Raw genomic sequence first — 19,857 nt, forward strand, 5'->3', positions numbered from 1 at the left:
TGTAAAAATATGATCAATGTTTTGACTAATCTGAAAGATTTTTCTCAGTTTCAGATCATTTTGAGGAATTTCATTATTGTTCACTTTAGCAAAGAGATGTAAGAGGTTCAATAAATAAAAATAATCAGTCTATATTTATATTACACTTTTTAATTATTTGTCAGTTGCAGTATTTTATTTTATATGGATAGGTTCGAAACAGATGAAAGTGGTAAATATTCCACAACACCACCTTTGGGTAGACTGTGAACTGTATTTTCACCAGCAATAACAAAAAGGGGCCAGAATTTTGTGAACGTATGAAACAATGTGATAATTCTTAAAATTTATTCAGTACAAAACTAATCTAAAAATTATAGAAGAATGTAAAAATATATAAAAAAATGTTTCTCATTTTATGTTAATGATAATTCATCTCTGTTTCATTATTCATATAAGTTATATGTGCTTCTGCCCAAGTTACTGTGGCTACTCATATAGATACCAAAATATTAGTTTATGAAATGTGACTTGCAGAATTTGATTTTCTTAGAAATGAGAATAAATACAATTTGAGCTGAAAAATGTTTTGAGTTAGTAATTAGGCTTACCATAAAAATTTTGAAAAACCAGTATTGAATTAAAAGCAAACTCTCAAATTTATCAATTTTGATTTACTTGCTAAAGACTTGTTACATTACAGAATCATAAATATACAAGGTAGAAAATTTTAAAACAATAATTAAAACAAAATACAGTCTTACTGGATATATAATTGGTAGTAATTACTATCCACCCTCTTTGCACACAGACTAGATACAAAAATTGATAATATTTATCTGTACAAGAAGTAAACAACAATGCATTTGCTATGTAATCCACCTTATTTAGTCACTGACACTATCTGTTTAAAGAATTTTAATTAAAAACACAGATAAGGTCCCCAAAGAGAGAAGCAATCAACAACTAATAACAAAAATTAGTGCTTAATAATATTTTGGTTTCAATGTTTCAATCATTCTCACATTCAATTAAACATAATAGAGAACAGTGGCAAAGGGAAACAGCACTGGGTTGTTTCCCTTTCTTACTGCCCTCCACGTGTTTTTATTATTCCATCTTGAATGTATTGTTGTTATTCCATCCTGGAGATAATGGTATTCCATCCCAGACTTTCCATTGCTTGCTTTCACATTCAGTCTGATTACTGAAAAGACAAAGATGTGGAAAGTAAAAGTTAGAAGACATCTCCAACAAGCACAAAAGTGAAACAGAGATGCAGGTAGGTAATGCATCAGTCCCATATCTTGGTCTAAAATTTGCTGAAAGTTCAGAATCCCAATTTGGTTTGGAAATTTTGTGTAATGGATTTACAGGACAATTGCCTCTCAGATACAATGTGGAATTTAAGTAATACAGAATTTAAATAATTACGAGGATACAAATGATAACATTGTGGATTAAGGCAAAATCATAGCAATAATAAGAAACAAAAGCTGCACAAAATAATGTAATAATGAATTTTTAAGCACAACCATCTATGATGCTGTCAAGAAGTTCTGCTCTTATAGGGAGCCAGTTAATGAATCTAAATTTACAATGCCGCTTTTTGTTAAATGTACATGTATCAGAATGAAATCTGGTACTGTATAGCAAATACTTGCATTCTGTTTTGTGAAAGTGTTTCAAAGAAAAAAACTGTATCACTGCATTTTCTTTCTTTCAAGGCACATATCAAAAAACAATAGGTACATGGATAAATGATTTGACAGCTGCATATCTGGTAAAGTGACTTAAGGATAAGGATATTGGATAAGGTAGCTTGGTACCTTTTAGACTCTACATCCAATTCACAATTTTATGAGAGTACAAGAGCAATTTCTTGCATATCTACTCTATTGTCCTTCAGCTCACTGGATTCAACAAACAAAGTGACACAACACTCTAGATAGTGTGAAATATGAGTCCTTGAATCACTTTCAATCTTTTGTGAGGAGTAACTGAGACTGGTATATCACCAGAGTGAAGTGCCTCTGATTGAGTGACATTTTGCGGCCGTTTAATAAAGACTTGTTCCTCATCTTCTCATTATCTGTGACTTCACTAAATCTTTGACGTATTTGAGATACAACAGTGTTCTCCACCAGATGTTGAAAGCTCCAAGTACTGGGCAAATTGCTGGACTTCACTTCTTCTCACCTGTCCCTGTTCCCATGCTGTTGACAAGGACAGGAATGCCAGGGAATTAAAATTCTCTGTTTTAAAATTCTTGCTTCTCTATAATGAGACAGCCAATTCAGCATGGCCATCATTTTTATTTAGTTTTATCTGCTTCATTTCAGATAATTTACTCTGATGCTACTCATTCCAGTCACTGATCAAAGGGTCTTCCCATGGATCCCTCAATCACCACAGCAATAGCTACTGGCATAGTACCTATTATCTGGGGTCCCAGTTTAGACAGGCAGCTATTCCTTGGCATACATGACGAGTTTACATCTCAGGCATCAGCAGTACAACACTGCATTGTAAGGTGACTGTAAAGATAAAGGTACATGATTTGGAAAACCTAAAGGACAGAGAAAGGGAATGACACAGATAAAGCAAAACAGAAATACAGTAAATAATTTAGTAAAATATTAAATTCTACAAATGAGAGAGAAGCAGGAGGAAGGGAGGGTGGGGTAGGGGGGTTGGGGGGGGGGGAGTGGGAGTTAGTAACTGATGTTAAGTCCAAGAGGTGTATGAGAGTATGTTGGTGCGCAAATTTCCTTGCATGGAGTACTGGATGGCAGGATCCAAATGGCCCATGCAACGTATCAGGCATCCAGGTTCCTTGTGTCATGCTTTCGGCCAATTAAGTCATGGTCATTACTGCATGAAATGGTGTGCAGTGAATAATGTTAATTGGTCAATAATTTGTGTGTTTCACATGTTTCTCTGGATTTGTTTGCTTACAGCAGCACAAAGACTGCCTGGTTTCCATAGTAATACCACAATTTGTTTATAGGTCTGGCCCTTAAACGTGATGTAGTTGTAGGTGAGGATGACACAGAGTATGGCTTTTAGGAAGTCTTTCATGTAACTAGTGAGAGAGGTGGTATTCTATGGCTGAGAGGCCAAGAGTAAGCGTGTGTAGAGTGAGGCCACACCAGTATTAACAGTGAGTGTTCCAGGAAAGATAGGAATGGATTTGAGCAATTCAAAGAAAAGATGCATTTGGTAGGTGCTTCAAAGCCAGCAAAAGTGGGACTGTTAGGATGACTGTTTTGTTTGTTGTGCAAAGTAAGTGGAGGCTAGCATAGTGTGGAACAGTAATTGTATGGAGGCAGTTGTGTGCCCTTCAGGGCTAGGGTTTCTGGATTTTTTACAACTTAGTATGGAAGGAAGGCAGGAACGGAATCACTAGGAATAATTTTTTGTCTCATGAAGAATATGATGATGAATCCACAAAAGCTGCCCATGTACTCAGCCACTATCACTTACTCCAGCCCTATTATTATTAGTAAATTCCACATCATCAAAGGCAGAGCAACACATAAAACCACATGTGATTTACTGACTGAAATATATTCACTGCACAACATTTTATATAGAAATGACCACAATTCTGAGAGCATGAAGAACTGTCTGTCTTGGAGACACCCAGTACCCAGTTGCTTAGTGCACTCTACAGAATGACTCAGGGGATCTGAGTGCCTGCTACACTACACAAGCCTTAGGTATCCTCCCAGTTGCTATGTTTCTTGAACTCCACAGATGGGACATGAATCTCCAACATTCCTCCCATAAACACCTTTCCTTCCTTTCTTTTTTTTACTATTACTTTCTCTGGTACCTTGTACCTTTTTATATTCATTTCCATTGTCCCTAGTTGTATTTTTTTCCATGTTCTTTTTCACTCTCCTCTTAGTTCTTAATTATTTTAACTTATCATGTCTCTTCATTTTAATCCATTTTTACTTGTCACTCTGTTTCATCACATTTGGACTGAAGCTAGGTACTATCTTCAGTCTCTTACTTTCTCTGACACCTCCTGCTACATCTTTATGTCCCCTTGTCTTTGCTGCAACAGCTGTCGTCCTCATCTTTAGCCTGCTCCTACTTTCTATCCCTCCCCAATTTATCCCTCTTTCCTCTCTGAGGGAGTAATTATCAGTTCTGAAAGCTAGGATAATTTTTTGTATCTTTATGTGCATCTGCCAGCAGCACTTAGTGTTTTGCTTCCTGAATATAAGTATTGACCAGTCATTCTGTCTCCTTGTAATTTCAGTGCAGTTTTTTCACTAGATACATATTTTTTAAATGGAAGAAATGAGTATACAAGCTCATTTCATGTTCAGTGCGTGATGACAAACAAACAGACTGTCAGTCCATCATGGTGAGAGGACAGGAACCAATGTGAGATTAACCAAATCTTATGGACATGCATAAAAGAATGCTTCTGAATGATAAAGTATGTCTCATGCATATTACATCAGCACCAGCACATGTAAAAGTCTGATTCTCATGTACCATACATGTTATAGGAATGGGTAACAAGTGAACAAAGTTCTTGACACTGCTACAGGAGGTATACTCATATACCATTAGCATCCCACTCTGGCATCATGTGAACGGTGCTGTCTACAGTCAGACGACTTGTCTGGTATAGTTGTAATTTTGTTTGTGGGCCAGTGCATCGAGTTATGATTAAAATTCAGAGAAAATAACCACTTTCATATAACTTACTGCAAACCACATAACAATGCATGCTGCACATAAAATGGTAATTAGTTGTTGGGATGGTCACAGACTCACTTTGTGTCCTATACTGGCTGCAAGAGCCACCAATTAGCCAAAAATTAATGCTGGGCACTGTTCCTGCCACCTGTGGCAGCTCACAGCTCTTGTAACTGCCATGAGAAGTCACTCCAAATGCCAATCAAATATGGCACGGGCAACAGCAGCGGAATGCCCGAATATCAAAATCCCTGCAGTAGTTCATGATAGTAGCCTTCTCATACAAACAGAAAAAGACTGTGAGAGACTCAGTGGCCTGTAGCAACTGTTTCAACTGGGCACCACTTCAGTTATTTGTGTGTCTATAACCAGTTATCCAAGTGTGGAAAGGGACCAACAGTTTAATATGGAAACCATACCACATTTCATTTCTGGCAAATCTCCACATCATTGAGAGGTGAATGGTAGGTTATAAAGTAGAGCAAAAAACAAACAGTTCTCCCAGGATATGATCCCACAGTCTTTCACTCTGCATGCATGTGCTTTACTGCTGGACCAGAAGGCAGGCACTGATCATTTTCAGAGGTGCAGGAGTCTTGAATTAATCATAGGTCAGCCAATTTTCATGAAATATTTATAAATTATGTACATGTACCTTCCTCATGAGTCATTCCATGTATTAGTCAAAGCCAGATCAAAATCCCAACAGTAGCCCAAACGTACTAGGGGCAGATACTCAGAGGTAGTAGATGAAGTGACATTTCACCAATATTTTTATCTTGCCACACTTTAAAAAGAGTTCATTTATCATACCACATAAGCTGGTTTTTACTTCAAATGTAATTACCTGTTTTGTACTGTGGGTAACTCTCTCGTACTAGCAAGCACGCAATTCTGACTGTGAGAAGTGGACTAGCCTTCGTTGCTTGCAGCTCGACCTCATGGACGGAGCCACAAGTTGAGCATAACTAATGGTTACTACTGCAACCATGACGCTGCCTGCTTGAGTTTGTATGTGGAGGGCAGCATGTGGTGAGGTAGATGGAAATTTTAATTCCAGACTGTAAAACAGCAGTTGTGTAGTTGAAACTTCTGCTACAGTTTTACAAAAATTTTTATTATTTGTGTCTTACACAACCTGGTTTCAGGGTCTCAGTCCCATTTTCAGGTGCAACTAAAATCAGTTCAAACTGTACATGTCGAAGATAAGTTAAAGGGCAGCACATTTGCTGTGCATAGTTCATCAGAGTGAATGTGAAAAAGTGACCATGCTAAAATTGCTTTTCAGATCTGCCTGATGTAAGTCAGCCATACAAGGTGTGACAAAAGGTAATGGAATTTTTTTGATTTTGTGGGCTTTACACATCAGATTTTCATTTTTTTATCTCGTTGGTACACATATTCCTGATGTATGTTTGTATTTTCTACACAAACCCCTCCTTGTCCTTGATGTAGATCAGTTTCTTGTCTTTGATTCCAGTGAGGATTCACTTAGCCACTTGCCAGTGAACAAAATTATGACCATTATTGTACTGGTTTAGCCTACTGAATGCACAACATGTGTCAGGTCGAGTACCGATGGCAATGTTCCAATGGTCCAACCAGTTCTCTGAATGGATAATGAGTGCCATCATCTGTGTTCATAGCTATTGCATCCAACTTGTTGCCAATGGAGTTCTTACTGGCTTGAAGCTGTCCATTCTGAATTGGTGTTTGACTTAGTGTAATTTTGTCAACAGACTGATTTTCCTCGATGCTCAGATAGCACCAAGATTACTGACATCAAAAATCGCAGTTAACTCAGCCTTGATTTGTTTAACCTTTCTGTGTCTGCTGAAGTGATTTTAATGTCATCTATGTACATAAATGAATAGAAAGAATAGCTGTTTTTCTATACTGTCTACACAGGCATATGGATCTGAATTTGTGGGCTGCAAGCCAATTGATGTTAGGGTTGCGTTCAACTTGGCATACCACAGTCGACCAGCTTGGCACAGCCCATAAAGGGCTTTTCTAAGTTTACACACTTTATCACTCTATTTCGATGTTTGAAGCATGTCACTTGCCTTCTTGACTATATGGTAACCCTTCTGACCACTTTTCACCTTTTGTAAAAATTCAACCAATGAGTCCAGCCGTTTCATGAATATTTGTATGTCAATTTCATCATTGGTAAATGCAGTTGTGAAAGCTAGCTGTCAGAACACACAAATTAAATTTGACTGACAAAGCTGTTAGTAGTCAAAAGATTTGATTCTGACAACTGGAGGAAATATTTCGACAAAGTCAACTCCAGGCTGTTGGTTGAATCCTCGTGCTTCTTGCTTTTTTTCCTCAGCAAAGATCCATCATTTCTGTATTTATTTCTCAAAACAGTCCCACAGACAATTACCCTTTCATTTGTTGGCATGTACACAATGTCCCAAGTATCATTTTTCACCAGTGACCTGATTTCATCATATATAGCCTCAAATTCCTCTAGATGACCTGGACCAAGTAATGTATCATTGACATTGACCTCTGTTGGATATGACATGAAGTTAGCATCATGAACTGAAACAGACTGTGAAGCAGGTGTGACACTTCAAGAATTATTGTCATCACTACATAACTCATCATCAGGATATAATTCTTGGCCAGTAGTGATTAGAAGCCTGTCTTCTTCAAAGCTGTACAATGGTTCATTATCTGATTCATAGTTGAAATCTCCTCCAATGAAATCCATGTTGATGCCTCTTCTTTGGTGTTGATCCTGTTCCATTTTCATATAAGTCCACATAAGTTTGTTTGGACTCAAAACGGTCATGATCCAGAAACTTTACATCCCTTGACATGTGAATCTTGTGATCTCTTGTACCTACACATTATAGGCTTTCAAACAGTCAGAACAGCCTGCAAAAATCCCTTTTTTGCCTTTAGGATTGAAATTTTCGTTTAGTTATTTATCCAGGATACCAACCTTTTGACCAAATGTATGAAGATGAGATAGATCAGATTTTCGCTTCAGCCACTTCTCATATTGAGTTTCATTGGACAGCCTTTAGTTTACCATCAATTTTAGATGTATTTGGTTGTGTTGTTTTGATTCTCTCTGGTTTCTGGCGGTGGCTATCTGAGTTGGTGAAGACTGCGAGTCTTGCTAGCAAGATGAAGGCAGAGCTCACCATCTGCAACATGGTTGACAGGACCGATAGCAGACCTTTGTTACAGAGCCGAGTGGAGGGTCTGAACCAGAGGCTCAGACAGTTCGGCAACCATGTAGGCTGCAGACTCCTTGACTTGCGCCATAGGTGCTAAATAGGTCAGGCGTCCATTACACACAGGAGGTGGCTACACGGGAAGCAAGGGCTGTGTGGTGTGGACAGGGCGTTTTTCTTTTAGGTTAGACAGTCTCGGGAAAGATCAAAAAGGGCTCCAGTCTCAAAGGTTACAGAGCAAAGAAACGGCGAGAATCGACCAAGCAACAGTCGGTATTGTAGTTGTAAATTGTCGTAGCTGTGTTGGAAAGTACCAGAGCTTCAAGCACTGGCAGAAAGCACTGAAGCTGAAATCGTTATAGGAACAGAAAGCTTCATTATAGGAACAAAAAGCTGGCTAAAGCTGAGGATAAATTCTACCAAAATTTTTACAGAGGCGCAAACCGTGTTCAGAAAGGATAGATTAAATAAAGTAGGTTGTGGTGTTGGTTGGTTGGTTGATTTGGGGGAAGAGACCAAACTGCGAGGTCATCGGTCTCGTCGGATTAGGGAACCATCCCGGCACTTACCTGAAACAATTTAGGGAAATCACGGGAAACCTAAATCAGGATGGCCAGATGCGGGATTGAACCATCGTCCTCCCGAATGCGAGTCCAGTGTGCTAACCACTGCGCCACCTCGCTCGGTAGGCGGTGGTGTGTTTGTGTCTCTTGTAGTGAAGTTGAAATAGTTCCTACGAATTACTATGGGTAGAGGTTATACTCAACAGCCGTACCAAAATAATAATTGGCTCCTTCTACCAACCCCCTAACTCAGATACTACAATAGCTGAATGGTTCAAAGAAAACTTGAATCTCATTACAAATAAGAACCCCACTCATGCAATTATAATTGGTGGAGGCTTCAATCTACCCTCGATTTGTTGGTGAAAATACATGTTCGAAGTCGGTGGTAGACAGAAAACATCTTCCAAAATTGTACTAAATGCTTTCTCTGAGAATTACTTTAAACAATTAGTTCATCAGCCCACAGGAATTGTAAATGGTTGTGAAAACACACGACCTCTTAGCCACAAATAATCCTGATCTAATAGAGAGCGTCATGACGGATACGGGGATTAGTGAACACAAGGTCATTGTAGCGAGGCTCAAAACTGTGTCAACCAAAACCACTAAAAATAAATGCAAAATATATCTATTTAAAACAGCAGATAAAAATTCTCTTTGTGCCTTCCTAAGAGAGAGTCTCCATTCCTTCCAAGCTAATTACATATGTGTAGACCAGAAATGGCACAAATTCAAAGATACAGTATCGACAGCAATAGATAGATTCACACTGCATACATTAATAAAAGATGGGACAGATCCACCATGGAACACAAAACACTTCAGAACACTGTTGCAGAAGCAACGAAAAAAGCATGTCAAATTCATAAGAACGCAAAATACCAAAGACTGCCTAAATTTCACGCTCGAAATTTAGTGTGGACATCAATGCGAGATGCTTTTAATAGTTTCCACAATGAAAAATTGTCTCAAAATATGGTAGAAAACGCAAAGAGATTCTGCTCGTATGTAAAGTACACCAGTGGCAAAACACAGTCAATATCATCACTGCATGATAGCCATGAAATGTTACCAATGATGGTGCCACTAAAGCGGAGTTACTAAATACAGTTTTCCATAATTCCTTCATGAAAGAAGATGAAGTAAATATTCCAGAATTTGAGACCGGTACAGCTGTTAGCATGAGTGACATAAAAGTAGATATCTTAGGTGTTGCAAAACAACTCAAATCACGTAAGAAAGGCAAGTCTTCCAGTCCAGATGGTATACCAATCAGCTTCCTTACAGAGTATGCAGACACAATACCGCCTTTCTTAGCAATCATACACAACTGCTCACTTGACGAAAGGTGTGTTCCTAAAGACTGGAAAGTAGCACAGGCCACACCAATATTCAAGACAGGAAATAGGAGTAATCCATTGAATTACAGACCCATATCACTGACCTCAATTTGCAGTAGGATTTTGGAGCATATACTGTACTCGAACATTATAAATCACCTTGAAGAAAATGACTTACTGATACATAACCAACACGGATTCAGAAATTATCGTTCTTGTGCAATGCAGCTAGCTCTTTATTCCCATGAAGTAATGAGTGCTGTTGACAAGGGATCTCAGATCAATTCCATATTCCTAGATTTTTCCAGAAGGCTTTTGATATCATTCCTCACAAGCTACTATTAACCAAATTGCATGCATATGGAGTATCGTCTCAGTTGTGTGACTGGATTCATGATTTCCTCACAGAGAGGCCACAGTTCGTAGTGACAGATGGTAAATCATCGAGTAGAACAGAAGTGATATCTGGTGTTCTGCAAGGTAGTGTCATAGGGCCTCTGCTGTTCCTGATTCACACAAATGATCTAGGTGATACTCTGAGCAGTCCCCTTAGATTGTTTGCAGATGATGCTGTAATTTTCCGTCTAGTAAAATCATCAGATGATAGATTCCAATTACAAAATGATCTAGAGAGAATTTCTGTATGGTGCGAAAAGTGGCAATTGGCACTAAAGAAAGAAAAATGCGAGGTTGTCCACATGGATATTAAAAGAAATCCAATAAATTTTGGGTATACGATAAATCACGCAAATCTAAGGGCTGTCAATTCGACTAAATACCTAGGAATTACAATTACAAGCAACTTAAACTGGAAAGACCACATAGATAATAATGTGGGGTAGGCGAAAGAGAGACTGCACTTTGTTGGCAGAACACTTAGAAGATGTGACAAACCCACTAAAGAGACAGTCTACATTACACTTGTTTGTCCTCTGCTGGAATATTGCTGTGCGGTGTGGGATCCTTACCAGGTAGGATTGATGGAGGACATAGAAAAAGTGGACAGAAGAGTAGCTAGTTTTGTGTCATTGTGCAATAGGGGTGAGAGTGTCACTGATATGATACGCGAGTTGGGGTTGCAGTCACTGAAACAAAGGCGGTTTTCTTTGTGGCGAGATCTATTTGCAACATTTCAATCACCAACTTTCTCTTCCGAATACGAAAATATTTTGTTGACACCCACCTATGTAGGAAGAAATGATCATCATAATAAAATAAGAGAAATCAGAGCTTGAACAGAAAGATTTAGGTGTTCCTTTTTCCCACACGCCATTCGAGAGTGGAATGGTAGAGAAGTAGTATGAAAATGGTTCGATGAACCCTCTGCCAGGCACTTAAGTGTGAATTGCAGAGTAACCATGTAGATATAGATGTAGATGGGTTTCCTGCCTGAGCAGCATCCGACGAACCAATTTGGCCAACGATTGATTCTTTCATTCAGCAATACCATTCTGCTGCGGTGTGTACGGAACTGTTGAACGTCACTGTATTCCTGCCATTCTGAGGGTGAAGTCCATTCTTTCATTGTAGTACTCCTTACCATTGTCTGATTGAAAGGATTTAATTTTTTAACCAGTCTGATTATCTGCTAGGTTTCCAAATTCAACATATTTGTCGACAACTTCTCATTTATGTTGTAGGAAAGAGACTTGACACCATCTGCTGTAGTTACCTATAAAGGTAACAAAAAGTTCACAGCACCTCGAGATGTTTCATTGGCCCACAGACATCAAAGTTTATTAACTCCAGTATTTTGTCTGAGTTCCCTTGTCATTTGGCGAAGGGAGTGGACATGATTTTTCCTTTAACAAATATAATACATCTAGTGAGACTGACATCACTGAATTTTAAACCTGACACATACTTGTTCCTGAGCATTTTGATCACGTCTCATGAGTTCATGTCATCTAATCAAGCACAACAGATCTGCACTCATTTTTTGTAACTTTTGGGTCAGCAATGACTTATAACTTTGGACTATTCTCTTGCAAAGAAAAGAAATTATCAACTCTGTTTGCAATCACGTTGACTTTATCATTAGTATCTCATACAACCACTGCAATTTTCTCAAATGTCATTATGTGCAGGGTGGCTGCCAAATCTTAACTTTAAAATTCAAGGTTTTTTTCCAGATTAAAATAATCATTTTCCATGTTGTCATGTAACTTATTTTTACCCAAATGAGGTTAGCAAGCATACTGTGCTGGAAATAACACGTAAAGTATTTTTAAGAGATATGTCATACAAGCCCCCCATGAAACATGGACCTTGCCATTGGTGGGGAGGCTTGCGTGCCTCAGTGATACAGATAGCCATGCCATAGGTGCAACCACAATGGAAGGGTATCTGTTGAGAGGCCAGACAAATGTGTGGCTCCTGAAGAGGGGCATCAGTCTTTTCAGTAGTTGCAAGGGCAACAGTCCAGATGACTGACTGATCTGGCCTTGTAACACTAACCAAAACGCCCTTGCTGTGCTGGTACTGCGAATGGCTGAAAGCAAGGGGAAACTAGAGCTATAATTTTTCTCAAGGGCCTGCAGCTTTACTGTACGTTTAAATGATGATGGCATCCTCTTGGGTAAAATATTCTGGAGGTAAAATAGTCCCCCATTTGAATCTCCAGGTGGGGACTGCTCAAGAGGATGTTATCAGGAGAAAGAAAACTGGCATTCTACGAATCGGAGCATGGAATGTCAGATCCCTTAAGCAGGTAGGTAGGTTAGAAAATTTAAAAAAGGAAAATGGGTAACTTAAATTTAGATGTAGTGGGAATTAGTGAAGTTCGGTGGCAGGAGGAACAAGACTTCTGGTCAGGTTAATACAGGGTTATAAATATAAAATCAAATATAGGTAATGCAGAAGTAGGTTCAATAATGAATTAAAAAAATATGAGTGCAGATAAGCTACTATGAACAGCATAGTGAACGCATTATTGTAGCCAAGATAGACATGGAGTCCACACCTACCACAGCAGTACAAATTTCTATGCCAACTAACTCCGCAAATGACGAAGAACTTGAAGAAACGTACGATGTGATAAAAGAAATTATTCAGATAGTTAAGGAAGATGAAACTTTAATAGTCATGGGGGTCTGGAATTTGATAGCAGAGAAAGAAAGAGAAGGAAAAGTAGAAGGTGAATATGGACTGGGGAAAGGGAATGAAAGAGGCAGCCATCTGGTAGAATTTTGCACAGAGTATATCGTAAGCATAGCTAACACTTGGTTTAAGGATCGTGAAAGGAGGTTGTATAACTGGAAGAGCCCTGGAGACACTAAAAGATTTCAGATAGATTATATAATGGTAAGACAAAGATTTAGGAACCAGGTTTTAAGTTGTAAGACATTTCCAGGGGCAGATGTGGACTCTGACCACAATTTATTGGTTATGGACTGTAAATTAAAACTGAAGAAACTGCAAAATGGTAGGAATTTAAGGAGATGGGATCTGGATAAACTGAAAGAACCAGAGGTTGTAGAGAGTTTCAGAGAGAGCATTAGGGAAGAATTGACAAATACAAGGGAAAGAAATACAGTAGAAGAAGGTTGGGTAGCTTTGAGAGATGAAACAGTGAAGGCCGCAGAGGTTCAAGTAGGTAAAAAACGAGGGCTAGTAGAAGTCCTTCGTTAACAGAGGAGATATTGAATTTAATTGATGAAAGGAGAAAGTATAAAGATGCAGTAAATAAAGCAGGTGAAAAGGAATACAAGCGTCTCAAAAATGAGATTGACAGGAAGTGCAAAATGGCTACAGGACAAATGTAAGGATGTAGAAGTATATATCACTAGGGGCAAGATAGATACTGCCTACAGGAAAATTAAAGAGACCTTTGGGAAAAAAAGAACCACCTCTCAAGGGCAATAATCTTGAGGGCAATATTATGGAAATGGAAGAGGATGTAGATGAAGATGAAATGGGAGATATGATACTGCATGAAGAATTCGACAGAGCACTGAAAGACCTAATTCAAAAAAAGGCCCTGGGAATTGAAAACATTCCATTAGAACTACTGATAGCCTTGGGAGAGCCAGACATGACAAAACTCTACCTTTTGGTGAGCAAGATGTATGAGACAGGCGAAATACCCTCAGACTTCAAGAAGAATATAAAAATTCCAATCCCAAAGAAAGCAGGCGTTGACAGGTGTGAAAATTACAGAACTATCAATTTAATAAGTCATTGTTGCAAAATACTAACACGAATTCTTTACAGTCAAATGGAAAAACTGGTAGAAGCTGACCTTTGGGAAGATCAGTTTGGATTCCATAAAATTTTTGGAATATGCATGCCAATACTGATCCTACGACTTATCTTAGAAGGTAGATTAAGGAAAGGCAACCTACATTTCTAGCATTTGTAGACTTAAAGAAAGCTTTTGACAATGATGACTGGAATACTCTCTTTCAGATTCTGAAGGAGGCAGGGGTAAAACACAGGGAGGGAAAGGCTATTTACAATTTGTACATAAACCAGACGGCAGTCACAAGAGTCGAGAGGCATAAAAGGAAGCAGAAGGAGAGGCATAAAAGGAAGGGAGTGAGACAGGATTGTAGCCTATCCCCAATGTTATTCAATCTGTATATTGAGCAAGCAGTAAAGGGAACAAAAGAAAAATTTGGAGTAGCCATTAGAATCCATAGAGAAGAGATAAAAACTTTGAGGTTTGCTGATGACATTGTAATTATGTCACAGACAGCAAAGGACCTGGAAGAGCAATTGAACAGAATGAGCAGTTTCTTGAAAGGAGGATATAACATGAATATCAACAAAAGCAAAGTGAGGAAAATGGAATGTAGTAGAATTAAATCAGGTGATGCTGAGGGAATTAGATTAGGAAATGAGACACTTAAAGTAGTAAATGAGTTTTCCTATTTGGGTAGCAAAATAACTGATGATGGTCAAAGTAGAGAGGATATAAAATGTAGACTGGCTATGGCAAGGAAAGCGTTTCTGAAGAAGAAAAATCTGTTAACATCGAGTATAGATTTAAGTGTCATTAAGCCTTTCTGAAAGGTATGGAGTGTAACCATGTAAGGAAGTGAAACATGGACAATAAATAGTTTAGAGAAGAAGAGAATAGAAGCTTTCGAAATGTAGTGCTACAGAAGAATGCTGAAGATTAGATGGGTATATCACATAACTAATGAGGAGGTACTGAATAGAATTGGGGAGAAGGGGAATTTGTGGCACAACCTGACTAAAAGAGGGGATTGGTTGGTAGGACACATTCTGAGGCATCAAGGTATCACCAATTTCGTATTGGAGGGAAGCGTGGAGGGTAAAAATTGTAGAGGGAGACTAAGGCATGAATACACTAAACAGATTCAGATGGATGTTGGTTGCAGTAGTTACTCAGAGATGAAGAAGCTCGCACAGGAGAGAGTAGCATGGAGAGCTGCATCAAACTAGTCTCTGGACTGAAGACCACAACAACAATAACAACAACAACAACATCATACAAGCTGAACCATGTCATGTTATGATGTACAATTCATAGCCTACAGTGTAATGGTCAAAGTCAAGTTTTAACAGTTGCAGGATACTCCACATTATAATGCGATATGATTGTACTCGAATTTCTCATGAACTAGTGGCTGTTGCAAGAACTTTCTCATTGAAATTTTTCGAGGCAACAATAACCTAAAATGGGTTTCTTTGCAAAAAAAAAAAAAAAAAAAAAGTCATTGCATGATTCTGCATCTAATACTTTGCAATAATTTGTGTGTCACACATACTGTTTTTCTAAACTTGGCTACACGCCTACACTATGCAATATGAAGTGACAGATCAGTGCAAGGGTTACTTTTGAGCAAATTTTGTCTGCATTTTGTATGATGTACTGTACTTTCAGTAAATGAACAACTATTTTTTGTTTCAATGTTTCTTTTATATTTTTCCCAATGGTGGTTTTAAAACATCCGTGTATCAAACAAGTTTAGTCCTGCAAAACTCTTGCACCACATCAATGGATTTTAATGCCTTAGTGTGCGTAATAACACATTGGCCTAATGAAGAATGCTGGAAGTTTAGAGTTCTGGAATTCAGAGGAGATGAAATGGGAAATGGAAAAACATTTCAGGAACAAGGGACGTGGATGATTCGGTCTCACAGAGTGCCTGGCAGTAATACATCTGTTACCAGTAAATGCACAATAGTGCATTTCAAATGGAAAAATTGTTTTGTTCTAGTTATGATGCTTCATCTTTTTGTCCTTACAGTTCTAAAAAGACACTGAAAAACATACAGATAATCTGCACACCACATAACTGTGAGTTTGCTATACTTGTGTAACTTTACATTGTTTACTTTTTATCAATTTTAATAATATTGTACGAAGTCACTTAACATATATGCACATCTAACTACATTTATTGAACTTAAACAAATTCAGCTTTTGGCTCTATAAATAACAAGTTTCACCAACAAATAACTCATATTCTGTCTATTTATTCTATCTACCATAAATTGGGGCTACTTTGCTCCAATATTTAGACACTTAGTACTGATGCTTGAAAATACCTACATTTACATTAACAAATAGATTTGATAATTTCCAAGCAGTTAACTAAACTACAAAGGAATAATGTCTGAGTGAAGAGGTCCTTGGATTTTTATTTCATAATGAGTTACACAATTTTTAAAAGTGGGGCAAAGTTTCTCATATGGGCGGGTTACTTTGCTGCACTTTCAAAATCAATTTAATTCTAATGTAACATAGTAAAGTTAGACACATAGTAAAGTTCAATTTTTACATTTATTAAACAGAAAAAAAATCCACATATAAAAATACAGTATTTATTTTTCAAAATTACAAAATTATTCTTAGATTTTCTTGGATATACCATATTCACCAAAAATACATCATCTTTATATAATCTAGGTACCATAACCTAATTACCACATAATTCAGCATTGTCACTCAACGCCACTCAGTTCAGGAATTTGGAAAAAGCCCCTTTTATTCACCACATCTGGTGGATCTATGCCTCCTACAATATCTTTACATTCATAAAAGAGTTAATCTGGTTTTGATGGCCATTTCCACGACTTTTTTGGCTTAGTCGTAGCACCAGCCTCATTAAAATTTTGAGTAGCACCTGGATACAGATGATCATCATAATGAACGATCACAAAACCCCAACTTTTCTCTTCACTGGTTTAATTTGTGGTCCTTGAGAGTTTTGTAAGTTTTCCTTATCTTCTTCATACTCTACTTCCTGAAGACATCTCTTCCTGTAAGACTCCCAGGATTCTTCGCCAGAAGAGTCTTGTGTATAAAGATCTTCACTTCTCTTAGAATACCAAATTTGTTTTCTTTTACGTTTTCCTGATTGGTGTCTAGGTGTTTGTGAAGCGGTTTCTGCTGTAACACCCACATTCTCCTCTATTCTGCTACTGGTAGTAATTGCAAGGGGGACACTTTTTCCAGTTGAGACTGGTGTCTTTCTACTTTTCATGTGACCTTTATCCCCAGGAATGTTGAGAGTTCCGATTATCTTGCGCCACTTGTGTAGCACATTCATTTGTTGCTGAAATATCCAAAAAATACTAATCTGCAGGACTATTATCCTTGTCTTCAAGTTGTTTGCCATCATGCTGCCTGACAAAATTATGAAGTACACAAAATGTTTTCAAGTGCTTTCACAAAACTCAGGATTTGTGTCGAGGTCGATGTAATATCCTCCGCTTATTTGAGAGAATACCAAAAGCACACTCTACCATTCTACGAGCTGTACATAGTCTATAATTAAGGATTCGCTTCAGATGTGTCAAATTTCTTTTGCATATGGCCTTAACACGTATTCTGACAATGTAAATGCCTTATCAGCAGGAAAAACATATGGCACTGCTGTTCCATTTGTGTCGTCTGGTAACTGAGTTCTTTCTGGAACAGTCGTCTCCAAAAAGTTATATTTTTAAATATTTGGGAGTCACTGCAACTGCCATAAGCTCCTATGTCGACCATGGAGAAACAAATAATTACTGTCCGCAATCGCCATTAGTATCATTGAACAAAATTGTTTATAATTAGAATACAGTGAACCACTGACGTTTGATTTCTTTAAACGTATGTGTTTTCCGTCAATGGCTCCCAAACAATTTGGGAAATGCGTTCCTTCATAAAATCCTTGTGCTACATTTAGCCAATCTTCAGTAGTCTTTTCCGGCATATAAATAGGTCGGAGGTATTTCCATAACTTACCACATGTGTCACTCACTACTTCTCTGACAGTCGTAGCACCAAGTAAATATTCGAAGTGTAATGACTGGAAGCTGTTTCCTGTTGACAAATATCTGTGAAAAAATGAAAATATCGTATGAATAATTTGAAAACGTGTTCAGTTGAAAACAAACGTTTTCTTTTTTTTCAGTGAACAAAGTGCAAAGCAGGTGGCAAAATCTGCGTACCTCTTTTAAAAAAGAATATAACATGGAAAGAAATGGTAAGTCAGGCCAATCAGAAAAAAAAAAAAAAAAAAAAAGGGGGGGGGGGGAGAAGTGTGAGTACTTCGACCAGCTATTGTTCTTGCTACCGACGCTTAGCGAACGGCAAACCAGCAGCAACATGAAGAATCTGATACCTCAGATACAATTTGCATTCCGGCATCCAAAACTTAGGAAATACCACGGAATACAGATGCAGATATATGTACAGAAACCAATATGAATACAGATACTGGCAGTGCAAGCCCTGCAAGCAATGGAAGTACTTCTGAACAGCCTCAATCAAAGAAAATAAAGGGAAAGACTTTTATGAGGAACGCATTCTCAAAATTTTAGAAACGAAGGCCATGGAGGTGGTGTATGAGGACAGGTACTTACTACTTTCCCTCGTGCCGTCCCTTAGAAGACTCAATCACAGGCAGAAATTAAATGTTAAGATGAAATTCCTGCAAGCAATAGCAGAAGAAGAAGAAACAGTTCAACAACAACAACAAAAACCAGAAATGAAAACTTAATTACACATAATAGACAGTGAAGAATGCAATGATGGCATGACTCTGTCATAACATGCAGCAACTTCCAATACATAAAATTCAAATAAATAACAAAATAAAATCACATTTTCTAAATTACAGTGAATGTTTTACTTTTTTAAATGAATTTACCTGAAAGTAACTAAAAGCCTTTCCGTACTTGAAATACTATCATGAACAACATTCTGATTCGTAATGTGGGATGAAATAATATCAAGCAATGTATCAAAACTGTTGACAGACATTCTAGTGTACTCCTAAAATTTTGAAGGGTGTGATCTCAATTCTTCATATGACCTATTAAATTGTCCCTTTACTCGTCTTGCACTAATAACTTGATGCACCCAATATTTTGGCCGCTTTTTCTTCTGTCTACATTTTAAAAGAAGAACACAAACACCCACAACCATTTCGAAGTCCATGTTTATATCAGCTGTTGACCGATGATATATCGGCCATGCACGCACACAGCTATTGGCCGATTCACGTCAGCTCAAAGCTGAAGTATCGGCCAAGTAAAATCGGCCGATCGAAAAATCGTCCATGGACACCTAGCCTCAAAGTACTGGAAGGAAAACAGTGATGCCACCTGTTATTTAAAGCTGTAGCTTTTGATTTTAGTTGAAGATTTCCCTCCTGAGGGCTTTGAAACTTTTTCATTTCTTGAGCAATGTAGCCCCAATTTACGATATCAATCTATTCTGTACGTACATACATTAATACTTGTTCCATAGATCATGAATATGAAATTTCATAATGACGTGGAACGTGTCACTTTAACATAAGTTTTCCGTACACAAAATATTTTTTTTAAATTTTGTTTACAATTGCACCTTCATACCTAAAAATTCATCTATTGAGTAGGAGTTGTCATTCAGAAATTCTTTTAATTTGGTTTTAAATGTTGTTTGGCTATATGTCACACTTCTAATGCTTTTTGGTAAATGACCAAAGAGTGTTGTGGCAATATAATTCACCATTTTCTTTGCCAATGTGGGATTTAATCCATAATAGTGAAGATCATCCTTTCTTCTAATGTTGTAGCTATGCACTTCGCTGTTATTTTTGAACTGGG

The 19,857-nt window shown here is 37.8% G+C and overlaps 1 protein-coding gene across 5 annotated transcripts; it reads right to left on the bottom strand.

Annotated features, from left to right (window-relative positions):
- Positions 1-633: 633 nt before the first annotated feature.
- Positions 634-19,530, bottom strand: LOC126253251 (uncharacterized). 5 transcript variants are annotated; one of them, XR_007545930.1, is made up of 3 exons: positions 18,214-18,266; positions 18,008-18,099; positions 634-1,186 (listed from the first exon to the last, which is right to left on the bottom strand). XR_007545930.1 is itself a non-coding variant. In XM_049954454.1 (3 exons), exons 1-3 carry the CDS (start codon positions 19,025-19,027, stop codon positions 1,011-1,013), a joined length of 381 nt encoding a protein of 126 aa, XP_049810411.1. In that variant the 5' UTR covers positions 19,028-19,530; the 3' UTR covers positions 634-1,010. The 5 variants fall into 5 exon arrangements, 1 of the variants encoding a protein (XP_049810411.1); XM_049954454.1 differs by lacking the exon at positions 18,214-18,266 and adding an exon at positions 18,915-19,530; XR_007545927.1 differs by lacking the exons at positions 634-1,186; positions 18,214-18,266 and adding exons at positions 18,628-18,695; positions 18,915-19,530 and having other exon boundaries at positions 16,586-18,099.
- Positions 19,531-19,857: the final 327 nt, after the last annotated feature.

Source organism: Schistocerca nitens, chromosome 4 (assembly GCF_023898315.1).
Source record: "Schistocerca nitens isolate TAMUIC-IGC-003100 chromosome 4, iqSchNite1.1, whole genome shotgun sequence".
Lineage (NCBI taxonomy): Eukaryota > Metazoa > Arthropoda > Insecta > Orthoptera > Acrididae > Schistocerca > Schistocerca nitens.

What these genes read in the sequence shown, in the direction of transcription:
- LOC126253251 (XM_049954454.1), bottom strand. Translation starts at nt 19,027, where the DNA reads ATGTCTGTCAACAGTTTTGATACATTGCTTGATATTATTTCATCCCAC. An exon ending in AGGCTTTTAGTTACTTTCAG is followed by an intron (nt 18,100 to 18,914) that starts GTAAATTCATTT and finishes ATTTTTTCACAG; the next exon opens with ATATTTGTCAACAGGAAACA. An exon ending in AGTAGTGAGTGACACATGTG is followed by an intron (nt 1,187 to 18,007) that starts GTAAGTTATGGA and finishes TTGTCTTTTCAG; the next exon opens with TAATCAGACTGAATGTGAAA.